This window comes from Bombina bombina, chromosome 4, assembly GCF_027579735.1.
Source record: "Bombina bombina isolate aBomBom1 chromosome 4, aBomBom1.pri, whole genome shotgun sequence".
Taxonomy (NCBI): domain Eukaryota; kingdom Metazoa; phylum Chordata; class Amphibia; order Anura; family Bombinatoridae; genus Bombina; species Bombina bombina.
The window spans coordinates 650,498,710-650,512,850 of NC_069502.1; the positions used below are offsets into that span (position 1 = coordinate 650,498,710).

The window sequence follows — 14,141 nt, forward strand, 5'->3', positions numbered from 1 at the left end:
ACAGTGATAACTTGTTTGCTACCCACACATTTTCAAACTGCCTTCTATTTAGATTATATTTTAAGGAGTAATGTGCACTCGACTGCATTTCATAGAACCATGCGCCTATTGTACTGCTCAGTGCTGTAGAGGTACATGTAAATTAAAATATAATTAATTCATTTTTACTAATTACAAATTGTTCTCCAGTCAAAAGGCAAATGATCTTTCTGTTTATCGCTAATAAAATAACTAGACTGCATTACTAGAAATCATGTAATTGCTTCTGATTCACAGGCAGACATGGCAACTCCTCTGTAAGCACTCGTTGTGTTGTGTGTGTAATATGCTAGGAACTCCTCTGTAAGCAGTGCACTCTTGTGTGTAATAGGCTAGGAACTGTTTGTGCAGGGTACAGTTTCAGTCCGGGGATATTTAGCAGCTGTACTCACTGAGCGAGGTAAGTGAATAACTATTATGGTTTGAACTCGGTAGTTTAGAGGACAGTGAGAGAGGTGTGTGAGCTTTGGGGGGTTATCAGTATTGCTAGCTAATTATCAGACTGTCATGTACTGCCCACTCCCTTGATATAGTTAGTCACTGTTCTTTGATCACAGCTGAGTGGTGCAAGCTGTATAAGATTTCCGTAGTTATTACATACTGCTAGAATGAATAGTATTAGACAGTCATAATTTATATTATGAATAAAAATGATTGGACAGATATAAAAGTTTTTATTATTCAATAACATATGAACATGCATTGTTAAATCTTTACTCCTTCAGTATATGAGAGATCTGAGTTACTCCTGTTGGAATGCAGCTGGGTATCATCAAGAAACAAAAATACGTGGTCTGGTTTCTATGTTGTAAATAAGAAGTGACATTATTATTCGGGTCATCAGAGCATATGTGCGTATGCCACTGAAAACCAGTTATAACTTTTACTAGAAGCATGTTTGCTAATGGAAATATATTACAATAAACGATTCTGTTAAAAAATGTAAATGCACCATGCATATTTCGATCTTCCTATCCCTTTAAATTAGTTTAATACCAATACATAGGATAGATAGTTTGGAAGTACAAATGTATAATTCATATACAGCTTGCAATTTTATTATGCTTTCAAATTGACTTTATTCTCTTGATATATTGTGTTGAAAAGCAGGTAGGTAGGCTCAGGAGCATGCATTTGTCTAGATCTAGAACACAATATGATAGCAGTTTGAAAGAATGATTTTAACTGTGTACATTATGCAAATCTGCTGCCATCTAGTGGTCAAAGCATTCTTCAAAACTGCTTACATATAGTTCTCCAGGCATGTCCACACTAGCTACTTAGGTATTCTCTTTGACAAAGGATACCACGAGAATATAGTAAATTTGGTAATAAAAGTAAATTGGACCTTTTTTTTTTTTTTAAATTGCATTTTCTATTTGAGTCATGAAAGAAAATACAGATTTAGGCTCATCTATTGAGATGTGTGCTTTGTTTAATCAAACAAATCTTTAAATCTAACTACTGATAACTAAGTGGTTTTAAACTTCAGTTTTTATTATTATTATTATATCACAAGGTCAATACATAATAATACACCAAGAACATGTTTAAGGAAAGGATAGATATTAAATTAAAGGGACATTCAAGTCCAAAAAAAACTTTCATGATTCAAATAGGGAATGTAATTTTAAACAACTTTCCAATTTACTTTTATCACCAATTTTGCTTTGTTCTCTTGGTATTCTTAGTTGAAAGCTAAACCTAGGAGGTTCATATGCTAATTTCTTAGACCTTGAAGGCTGCCTCTAATCTAAATGCATTTTGATAGTTTTTCACCACTAGAGGGCATTAGTTCACATGTTTCATATAGATAGCATTGAGCTCATGCACGTGAATTTACCATGGAGTCAGCTCTGATTGGCTTTAACAGGCAAACTCAACTATTTCAAATTACACAATACAGGTAAATGAGCTATGTGTAATCATTTGAATATACTCCAGCAGGTAAAATGGATCATTGGGGGGAAAAAATTAAAATATCTCTTTAGCATGTTTCCAATGACTTGTCATAGCAGCTGCAGAGTATTTATTGTATTAATTGCTTCTTTAGATTTATTTATTCATTTAACCCCTTAATGACCACAGCACTTTTCCATTTTCTGTCCGTTTGGGACCAAGGCTATTTTTACATTTTTGCGGTGTTTGTGTTTAGCTGTAATTTTCCTCTTACTCATTTACTGTACCCACACATATTATATACCGTTTTTCTCGCCACTAAATGGACTTTCTAAAGATACCATTATTTTCATCATATCTTATAATTTACTATAAAAAAAAATATAAAATATGAGGAAAAATTGAAAAAAACACACTTTTTCTAACTTTGACCCCCAAATTCTGTTACATATCTACAACCACCAAAAAACACCCATGCTAAATAGTTTCAAAATTTTGTCCTGAGTTTAGAAATACCCAATGTTTACATGTTCTTTGCTTTTTGTGCAAGTTATAGGGCCATAAATACAAGTAGCACTTTGCTATTTCCAAACCACTTTTTTCCAAAATTAGCGCTAGTTACATTAGAACACTAATATCTTTCAGGAATCCCTGAATATCCCTTGACATGTATATATTTTTTTTTAGTAGACATCCCAAAGTATTGATCTAGGACAATTTTGGTATATTTCATACCACCATTTCACCGCCAAATGCGATCAAATACAAAAAATCGTTCACTTTTTCACAAATTTTTTCACAAACTTTTGGTTTCTCACTGAAATTATTTACAAACAACTTGTGCAATTATGGCATAAATGGTTGTAAATTCTTCTCTGGGATCCCCTTTGTTCAGAAATAGCAGACATATATGGCTTTGGCGTTGCTTTTTGGTAATTAGAAGGCCGCTAAATGCCACTGCGCACCACAAGTGTATTATGCCCAGCAGTTAAGGGGTTAATTAGGGAGCTTGTAGGGTTAATTTTAGCTTTAGTGTAGTATAGTAGACAACCCCAAGTATTGATCTAGGCACATTTTGGTATATTTCATGCCACCATTTCACCGCCAAATGCGATCAAATTGAAAAAAAAGTTAAATTTTTCACAATTTTAGGTTTCTCACTGAAATAATTTACAAACAGCTTGTGCAATTATGGCACAAATGGTTGTAAATACTTGTCTGGGATCCCCTTTGTTCAGAAATAGCAGACATATATGACTTTGGCGTTGCTTTCTGGTAATTAGAAGGCCGCTAAATCCTGCTGCGCCTCACACGTGTATTCTGGCTAGCAGTGAAGGGGTTAATTAGGGAGTTTGTAGGGAGCTTGCAGGATTAATTTTAGCTTTAGTGTAGAGATCAGCCTCCCACCTGACACATCCCACCCCCTGATCCCTCCCAAACAGCTCCCTTCCCTCCCCCACCCCACAATTGTCCCCGCCATCTTAAGTACTGGCAGAAAGTCTGCCAGTACTAAAATAAAAGGGTTTTTTAAAAAATAAATAATTTTTTTAGCATATTTACATATGCTAGGGTGTAGGATCCCCCCCTTAGCCCCCAACCTCCCTGATCCCCCCCAAAACCGCTCTCTGACCATCCCCTCTGCCTCATTGGGGGCCATCTTGGGTACTGGCAGCTGTCTGCCAGTACCCAGTTTGCAAAAAAAAAGGGCTTTTTTATATTTATTTGTCTTTTTTCTGTAGTGTAGCTTCCCCCCCCACACAGACAAACCCCCACCACCTTGCTGATCTTTTTTTTTTTAACAAATATTAGGGCATTTAAACATTTTTGCTAACACATTTTCTGTAGTGTAGCGGTTCCCACCCGCTCCCTCCCCGTGCACGCGCCCGCCCCCCCGTGCACGTGCGCGCCCCCGCTCATCCCCGCCCACGATCCCGCCCCCCCTGCACATAACCAGGGCCATCGATGGCCGCCACCCTCCTCCCGGTCCGGCTCCCACCCACCAACGCAGGGAACCACCGATCTCCGGTGCAGAGAGGGCCACAGAGTGGCTCTCTCTGCACCGGATGGCTTAAAAAAGTTATTGCAGGATGCCTCCATATCGAGGCATCACTGCAATAACCGGAAAGCAGCTGGAAGCGAGCAGGATCGCTTCCAGCTGCTTTCCAAACCGAGGACGTGCAGGGTACGTTCTCAGGCATTAACTGCCTTTTTTTTGAGGACGTATCCTGCACGTCCTCGGTCGTTAAGGGGTTAAAATAGCTTTTTTTCTCATTGAAACCACAACCTCAAGAACATGCCCATCCAAGTTGACTGGGCATGCTGAAAACGCATACTGGCTTTTCACACCTATATGAGCTTGTTGGACATCTGATTGCAAAAGTATGGGCATTAATATGTAGAGCCCCCCCCCCCCCCCTTGCAGCTATTAAAGCTGTAACTCTTCTGGGAAAGCTTTCCACAAGATTTTGGAGTGTGTGTGGGAATATGTGCATAAAGGTATTTGTGAGGTCAGGCACTGATGTAGGATGAAAAGGTTTGGCTCGCAATATGTGCTTCAATTCGTCCCAAAGGATTTCACTGGAGTTGAGGTCACGGATTTGTGCAGGCCACTCAAGTTCCTCCACACCAATCTCCTCAAACCATGTCTTCATGGACCTCACTTTGTGCACAGAGTTATAGTCATGCTGGAACAGGAAAGGGCCTTCACTAAACTGTTTGCACAAAGTTGGATGCTCTCCATTGTCTAAAATGTGTTTATATCCTGCCGCATTAAGATGACTATTCACTAGAACAAAGAGGCGTATCCCAATCCCTGAAAAACAACCCCAGCCCATTATCCCTCCACCACACTTTACAGTAGGCATTTTAGTAGGAAGCATTATCTTGCCATCTGCCTCATGCAGATTCTTCCATCAGACTGGCAGATAGTGAAACGTGATTCATCACTGCAGAAAACATTTTTCCACTGTTCTTAAGTCCAGCGGTGGCGTTCTTTACACCACTCCAGCTGACTTTTGACATTGCTCATGTTGATGGGAGGATAGGGTACAGCTGCTCAGCTATGGAAAACGATTTCATGATGCTCCCAACGCACAATTCTTGTGCTGATGTTGCTTACACTCTGTAGTGAATGATGCAACAGATGATAGGCAGCCCCGCTTTGTGAGTTTGCTTGGTCTACCACTTCATGGCTGGGCTGTTGTTTCTCCTAGACGCTTATCCTTAACAATAATAGCACTTACAATTGACCAGGGCAGACCTACTAGGGCAGAAATGTTGCGAACTGGCTTGTGGTAAAGGTGGCATCCTATTGTATGGCCAATGTTTGTCTATGGAGATTTCATGGCTACGTGCTGGGTTTTATGCACCTGTTAGCAATAGGTGTGGCTGAAACACCTCAAATCTATAATTAGTAGGAGTATCTACATAGTTTTGGCCATATTATGTATATTTTACATAAATGTTTTAGGATTAATGATTTAATAAACCAAATAAATAGTCCTTTAATTAAATGTTTTTAAGTTTAAGTTAAATAAAAACACATCATATTTTTCCTAATATATTATATTGCATTACTCATTTTTAATTTTATATGTGGTATGATACCTTGAATATTTGCTAGTATAGCTCTTTAATATAATATTTACTCAAAATATACAACTTTCCCTTTGGGTCATTGATTAAACCTTGCTACTCCATTTTAATCCTTTTTTTTTCCAGCCATGACTAATATCGCTTGGAGATGGAGATGTTTACTGAACAGAACTAGAAGTAGATGGCCCCAAAAGAGATGCGTGTCCCTTTATAACAGTAGCCATGGGTTTAATGAGGTGAAGATCAAGGAGAAACTCTCACAGTTCCCGGGAGGATCAATAAACCTTTCTAAAGGAGATAATGGCATTGCTGAGTTGTGTATACATAACCCTAATCGAATGAATGCATTTACAGGTACACTTTCCCTACTGATTTTGTTTTAAATTGATATAATTAAAGCAAAAATATTTGCATTTATCGGAACTGTATCAGTGTAGGATCTAAAGGGGCATTGTACTATAAAATTGTCTCCCCTTTTTTTTTCCAATTAACCATTTTTACCCACTGAAGTGTATTACATTGTTTACAAATAGCTCATTTACCTTTTATGTGTCATATAGAATAGCTGATTTTGCCTTTTGAAACTGCCACCTATATAGAAAATGTCAATACTGCAGTACATATTGGCTATAAAAACGTGGGGTAAACAAGGGGCTAGTGGGCAGGGCACCTCATTTGAAAGGTTGTTCCTGCAGTTAACTACAATGAAGCTTACCCAGTAATTCTGTATTCCAATAGGGAAACATGAGCAGACTTTATCAAACCAGCCACTAGTATGATTTTTAGCATTTTTAAATCTGGAAAAGCTTATACATTTGAAAGTGGATTGACTGGCTCAAAATAGCTGTTTCCTTTTAATATTAAGTAGAGTAGTTTCTAGGCTTCAGCATTCCTTTAAAGTTGCAATGCTTGTGGAAACTATACAGCCATATATACATTTAAAGGGACAGTAAAGTCATAATTAGACATTCATGATTTAGACAGAGCATACAATTTTAAACTTTCCAATTTATTTATATTATTTAATTTGTTTTCTTCTCTTGTTATCCTTTGCTGAAAGGTTTATCTAGGTAAGCTCAGGAGCAGCAAAGAACCTAGGTTCTAGTTGCTGATTGGTGGCTGCATAAATATACCGATTGTCATTGGCTTACCCATGTGTTCAGTTAGGAACCAGTAGTGCATTGCTGTTCCTTCAACAAATTATACTAAGAGAATGAAGCAAATTTGATAATAGAAGTAAACTGGAAAGATGTTTAAAATTGTATGTTCTACCTAAATCATGAAAGAAAAATGTTGGGTTTAATGTCCCTTTAATATAATTAAAAGAACCATGGGAAGAGCTAAAACATTTTAATACTCTTTTTACAATGCGCCACCACAGTGCATTACAATGCTGTGGCTAATAATCGCTAATATGAGCCCTAGTTACTCTCTATTGCATTATAAAAGAAACAAGAATAGTTGTTTAATACTATTTTTGTTTTTATCACTGCATTGCTATTCTTTTCCAGCTGTTGTCCCATCACCACCTCCCCTTCAGTACAAGAATTTGGGAGTTTCTTCAAAAGCACAACTGATAGACTTGAACTGTCCTCACTTCATACATTAATGACCACTTTTCCCAATTGGTCAAAAACGCTCAACTCTTCTCTTCCCTTGTATCATCTATCTTTATTACTATCTGCCCCCTTGATTCTATTCTCTCACAGCTGTTGTCTTCCCTTCCAAATACTCTTACAGCAATCCTCAAACACATATATATTATCTCTCTTAAAAAACAGACAGATTTCCATCATCACTTTTAAATGTATCCTCAAAAATTTTTCGTCACTCAGAGCTTCTTAAAAGGATTAATTAACACAATTCCCTAAAACTCCACTTAGACTGCACTCATAATGTGACCAAAGACTTGCTTACAACCAAGTATAAAGGCAATTTCTTCCTATGAATCCTTCTTAGCTTATCTGCAGCATTAGTTGTAATTGTACATCTACTGCGGCTTTAAATACTACAGTCCTTTGCAATTTGAGACACACTCTTTTTGGGTTATCTTATTTTTCTATTTGTATCTTCAGTATATCTATGGCACATCATCTGTCCCTTTACCTCTCTTTTTGGGGTTCCGCAAGGTTTAGTTATAAATTCCTTACACTTTTCAGTGTATACATCATCTTTAGATTTCTTTTATATAGATATTTTCACATATTGTCCTTTTTTGAGCATGTAATGTTACATAGTAGATTAGGTTAAAAAAAAGACAGAAGTCTATCGAGTTCTACCTATGCAAATCTTAATATACTTGCAATAAAAGCTCCAGTTGAGCTTACATTTATCCCATTAAAAAGGTGACCCATTTAACACAAGCATATTCTGTTTCTAGCCAGAAATATATCTATACCCTTTTTAAATGTATCTAAGGGAATGGCATTTACTACCTCCTTAGGTAATGAGTTCTACAATTTGATTGCTGTTTCAGTGAAAAATTGTTTACATTGCTGGAGATTAAATCTTCTTTCCTTCAGCCTTAAATTGTGACCTCTTGTCACAAACAATTTTCTTGGATTAAATAGAGCTTCCATTATCTCTGTATATGGACCTTGAATATATTTAAAGGGACATAATACTCATATGCTAAATCACTTGAAACTGATGCAGTATAACTGTAAAAAGCTGACAGGAAAATATCACCTGAGCATCTCTATGTAAAAAAGGAAGATATTTTACCTCACAATCTCCTCAGCTCAGCAGAGTAAGTTCTGTGTAAAAAGTTATACTTCACCTGCTGCCAGCTGCAGGTAAAAAAAATAAAAAAAATGAAGAAATGAACAGTAGCCAATCAGCATCAGCAGTGCTGAGGTCATGAACTCTTACTGTGATCTCATGAGATTTGACTTAACTCTCATGAGATTTCATAGTAAGCTTCCTTTACCTGATTGGTGAAAATAATATGAGAGTGCACGAAGCTCATCCTTTCAGTTGTCCCGGGACAGACACACTAATATGCTGCTTAGAAATCCTTTACAATGGGAGGTGGCTACTGAGGAACTTTTGAGGTAAAATATATTTCTTTTTTACATAGAGATGTTCAGGTGATATTTTCTAGTCAGCTTTTTTACAGCTATGCTGCATCACTTTCAAGTGTTTAAACATTTGGGTATTATGGCCCTTTAAATTAAGTAATCATGTCACCTCTCAAGCTCCTTTTTTTCTATAGAAAACAGACCCAGTTTGGCTAACTTCTCCTCATAGCTTAAATTTTCAATTCCCCTTATTAGTTTTTTGGCCCTTGCCTGAACCTTTTCTAAGTCTGCAATGTCTTTTTTTGAGATCAGTCCCCAGAACTTTACTCAAGGTGAGGTCTTATAAGGGATTTATAAAGTGCCAGAATTATGCTCTCCTTCTTAGCATCAATGTCTCTTTTAATACATGCTAGTATCTTATTAGCCTTAGAAGCCGTTGCCCTGCATTGTGCGCCCAATTTTAGCTTGTTATCTATTACAACCCCCAAATTCCTTTTCTGCTCTGTTTTACCAAGTCTAGTCCCATTTAAATAGGTTGCCTGCTTATTTTTACTTCCAAAATGTAGAACCTTGCATTTTCTAGTACTAAATCTCATTTTCCATTTACCTGCCCATTCTTCTCATTTTTGTTAATCCCCTTTTAAAGCAGTTTCATCCTGCACTGACCTAATGACCTTACACAACTTTGTATCATCTTCAAAAATAGAGATGTTGCTATTTATTCCTTGGTCCAAGTCATTAATAAAAATATTTAAAAGAACGGGGCCCAGTACTGATCCCTGGTGGACTCCACTGATTATCTTTGTATGATCCGTTTACTCCTATTATATAGATATTCTGATAATCAAGTAATCTCTAAGCTGGTGATACAAAAACATTCCTGTGTACACTAGACCTATCAAATTCTCTGTTATGTCATAAGCAGCCTAATAGGTATCTCATATTCAGCATTTCAAAAACTAGTTTCCTTCCCTCACTGCCCCCAATGAGGCTGATTTATGAGGCCAGGTCTGAAATAAGAACATGATCTAAGCAAAATAGTTAAAATGTAGAGAACAGAACCCCCCCCCCCCAAAAAAAAAAAAAAAATATTAGCAAAAAGGCAACCATTAATCAAAGGAAAATCCAAAAGAAAAATGGTCCAGAGCTATCCAGTGATGAAAACAGCTCGTAGACCTCCAGCAACACAGTAGCAAGCATCCTAGAGAGAGCACAATAAACAAGCACAGCTAGTAGCGGCAGCCTGTGGCTATTTATAATAAGTAGGAAGCAGGAACTGGTTGCAGGAAGTAAACAGTTTGGCGGAGAACTCAAGTAAGTATGTGCAAGAGCGCCACCATAATCTAGTACAGAAGCGGTACTACAAGCAGAGGAATGAAAATACACAGCAACTCTCTAAATTGCCTTTACTGTTGAGAACTCCATCATCACATCATAGTTTTTACTGAAAACTTTAATTTGTCCTTAATGGCCAGGCCCTGGCAAAATCCTGTCAGGGTTGTTTTTAGTCATAAAACTCCAAATAATAATGATGTGTAATGGTATTTGTACATGAAACAATTTATAATAAACATATATATTAGGATATTTCAGCTTGTTTTTATGTGACTAAAGTTCAAGATATAAGATAAGATAGTGCCAGTCATAAATTATAGATGAAACCCAATTTATTAACAACAGTGAGTCATTAGCAAAAATAGGAACATACAATTAGCATTAATAAGGCAAGAACAACAATAAATCAGTGGATAACAAACCATTCTTATTCTGTATTTCCAAATAAAATATAATGCAAAAACACTAAACCCAATTTTTTTCTTTCATGATTCAGATAGAGCATGCAATTGTAAGCAACTTTCTAATTTACTCCTATTATCAAATTTTCTTCATTCTCTTGCTATCTTTATTTGAAAAAGCAGGGATCTAAGATAAGGGGCCGTCCCATTTTTGGTTCAGCACCCTGGATAGCGCTTGTTGATTCGTGGGTACATTTAGCTACATTCAATGAAAACCAAGTTTACAATACAGTGTCCATTTAACCAATTTCTTATCTGTGCTAATTTAGTGAAACAGTTATTGATTTGTCAGTCTCATACAGAATAATATTAAGTAGCCCGCTGTTTATTTTTATAGTTAAGTTTTTAAACGACATTAGAGTTCTCCCTGTGTAAGTAACTTAAAATGCATTTGTTATAAAACTGTGCTATATATTATAGGTACCACCCTTTATACTAGTATATAGTTAAGATTTTACATTATTAAAGGGACAGTCAACACCAAAATTGTTGTTGTTTTAAAAGATAGATAATCCCTTAATTACAAATTCCCCAGATTTTCATAACCAACACAGTTATAATTATACACATTTTACCTCTGTAATTACCATGTATCTAAGCCTCAGCAGACTGCCCCCTTATTTCAGTTCTTTTGACAGACTTGCAGTTTAGCCAATCAGAGCTGTCTCCATGGTAAATTCATGTGCATGAGCTCAATGTTATCTATATGAAACACGTGAACTAATGCCATCTAGTGGTGAAAAACTATCAAAATGCATTTAGATTAGAGGCGGCCTTCAAGGTCTAAGAAATTAGCATATGAACCTCCTAGGTTTAGCTTTCAACTAAGAATACCAAGAGAACAAAGCAAAATTTATGATAAAAGTAAATTGGAAAGTTGTTTAAAATTACATGTCCTATTTGAATCATGAAAGTTTTTTTTTGGACTTGACTGTCCCTTTAAGGCAGGGGTGGGCAGACTTTTGTAAGGTAAGGGCTACCTCTAATTGTATTCCAAGTGACGTGGTCACCTAACTAAAAAAAAACAAAAAAACACACCAGTCGCTGGCTAAAAATTGTATTTTTGCCACAAATAGGACCTGCTGGCTGAAATTGTATTTTTGCCTCAAATAGGACCTGCTGGCTGAAAATGGTATTTTTGCCACAAATAATACAGCTTTAAAAATCAGCCGCATTCTCTTTAATAATAAATACAGCCACACTCTTTACTTACTGCGAGAGCTCTCTTTACGCCATGGTGGGACCATAAAGCATATCTGTGTACTGCGCCTGCGTATGAATAAGTAGTCTCACAATCAAGACAGCTTGAGTCTAGGGCTAGCAGAGTTGTCAAGCCTGGAACACATGGGAACCCCACAGCTCAGGTACAAAAATGGCAATGAACTATTCTCAACTAATCATAGACAGACTCATTCTATAAAGTAATTTTTTTTATTTTTTTATTTTTTTTTAAATATTTTTTTATTGAGGTTAAAATAGCAAATATACAACAGTCTCATCAACAGGTTACACTTCACAATACGCATTGAACTGACATGACATGACAATTTAGGCACCTCAGTTTTGAAATCTTGTAGGTTCGCAGTGTCCTCAGACGAACAGGTCCAATCAAGGGACCAAAAAAATTAACAAAGCAATTGAGGGCATATTAATGGAGATAATAGTAGACAATTGCAGTTTCAGCATTCACAGAGTTAATACAAATTCTGGAGTGAACACACAATATCAAAATAGAGAAATATAAACCTAGTTAGCTATCAACACTGAACAGTTATATAAGAATAGACATAAATAAGACTATTATCATGGATACATTACAGGGGAGCAGGAAAACATGAACAAGTTTAAATTTCCTGTAGTGAAACCCCGAGAGCCATTTTACATAAATGCATGGGAAAGACTGGGTCATGGCTCTGCGGGTTGGACAGAGACTACTACACTCTGTCAAAAAAAGTATGCGGAGGAGAGAGGACTCAACCCTAACCGCACAAGAATGGTGTGGGGGGGGACAGAGGGCAGTCCAGCGATGTCATATTTTTCTGTTGCTAGTTAGTATGTCTAACACGTTAAATAGCCCTAGATTCACCCAAGAGAAAAATAGAGTATTATCATGGAGATTTAACATCAATTCACACAGAAGAATTAACTAGTTTAACACAATACCAGTCATAGTTACTTAGCCTGGTTTTGAGATGTATAGGCAATACAATATGTCCGCAGGAAACTTGCACTGCAAACTGAACAGAGCGAAACTCCTGCGTTTACAATACAATTAAGTAGCCATGAAGTCACATTAGTCAGCAAAACAACTGTAAGAGAGATACCCTACACATGCAAAAATAGGTGGTTACCTAAAACAATCTATCCAACACTAGTTCATAAAAACAACAAAGTGACAATACAATCTTATCTCTTGAAATAGGGCACTGCAGTATGGGTAATGATCAATCCAAAATGATAATACAAATGCAGACATTGGTACACAGAAATTTCTAACAGGCTTATAGTTTAGGATATTCAGCTAAATGGTAAAGCTTATATAGGAATGTAAAAAGTGTGGGGTCTGCATGGTTTCAGGACATACATTATTATGAATTCAGGATCACCACCCCTACCGGATCCAACAGTATATCTTATAGAACAAACAATTTGCCAGTTCATTTATATGTGGGGCCTTACTAAGCAGTATTCAGGCTATATAGATGTTGGGGAAACTTGTTGCATATAATGGGTATTTTTCAACATTAAACACGTAATAAACAGCCAACAAGAACTTAAACTATAGAAAAAACAGTTGAATATATTGATAAGTAGCTAGTCCTCATCTGAGTATCAGACAACAGGTCTTCATGGATACAGTGGTATATTTACCCACAGTAAAGAAGAGGGGGGAAAAAAGGCATTTCAATAGAATTCCTAATCGTCTCAGTAGGACGAGTCAGGCGTTAAAAAGTTCAGGTTGTGTAGTCTGTCTATCCTGTTTAACCAATACCTGCTCTTAATGTCCGCATCAATCTAAGTGCGGATCGTTTTCCAGACCAAAGACTCCTGGGGGAACAGTAACTCGCAGCCCAGTATGGCTGCACGAACCGATGATGCTCCCAGCAGGAATGCTGTAACAAGCGTGCTGAGTTGGTGACTGGGATGAGCAAGCCTGGAGATGCTTGAGTTCTGATATGCTCTGTGTTGCCTGAGGTGCCTGCCATTATGTGCGAGCGGCCATAGTGCGCTCCCCTCCGTGTGTGCAAGTCACCCGGATCAGTAGAGAGAGAGTGGCGCTTCATTGCGAGGCTTGTATCCGATGGAGACAATGGCGAGGAGCGCGCTTGGGGAGCTGCAGGGACTAAGTCGCTCTGTGACTCCTGTACTTCGTTGCGGTCCGCTGCGGCGCTGTCTCTCCGTAAGCTGGTCTCTTGAAATTTATCGATAAGGGCGTCCAGCCTCTCACATATCCTCCTGCCATATTCCTCCAGCAGGTCTTTTAACATAGTGTGCAATGCTTGGGTCTCCATGCTGGGTAGTCGTGTGTACTGTTAGACATGCGAGTCCACCAAAATGGCGCCCCAGCGTGTAGCAAGCAGCTCTGAGATCGTTTTTCAGCACAGCATTAATCATACATCTACCGATAGTTTTATCAGATTGTCTTAGGCTGCTCCCTATGATATTACCTCCCAGTTACAATGCTCGTTTTTAGGCTTCCCACTCTCAAAGGGCTTTTCTTAGAAGCTGTACACACAGAGCTCCCAACTTATGCGTCCATGTTAGTTGCTGGGCAGCTCCGCCCCCCCCTATA

General features: G+C 37.6%; 1 protein-coding gene across 3 annotated transcripts in view; it reads left to right on the top strand.

Annotated features, from left to right (window-relative positions):
* The first annotated feature begins 356 nt into the window (after positions 1–356).
* ECHDC1 (ethylmalonyl-CoA decarboxylase 1) overlaps positions 357–14,141 on the top strand; it is a 71,153-nt gene continuing 57,368 nt past the window's right edge. Inside the window, exons 1-2 of one of the 3 annotated variants that reach the window (XM_053710711.1) lie at positions 357–439; positions 5,659–5,886. In XM_053710711.1, coding sequence (XP_053566686.1) covers positions 5,661–5,886 — 226 coding nt within the window. In that variant the 5' untranslated portion in view covers positions 357–439; positions 5,659–5,660. Of the gene's footprint in view, positions 440–465; positions 495–870; positions 891–5,658; positions 5,887–14,141 lie in introns of those variants that run through there. The other 2 variants (XM_053710713.1, XM_053710710.1) reach the window with 2 other exon arrangements.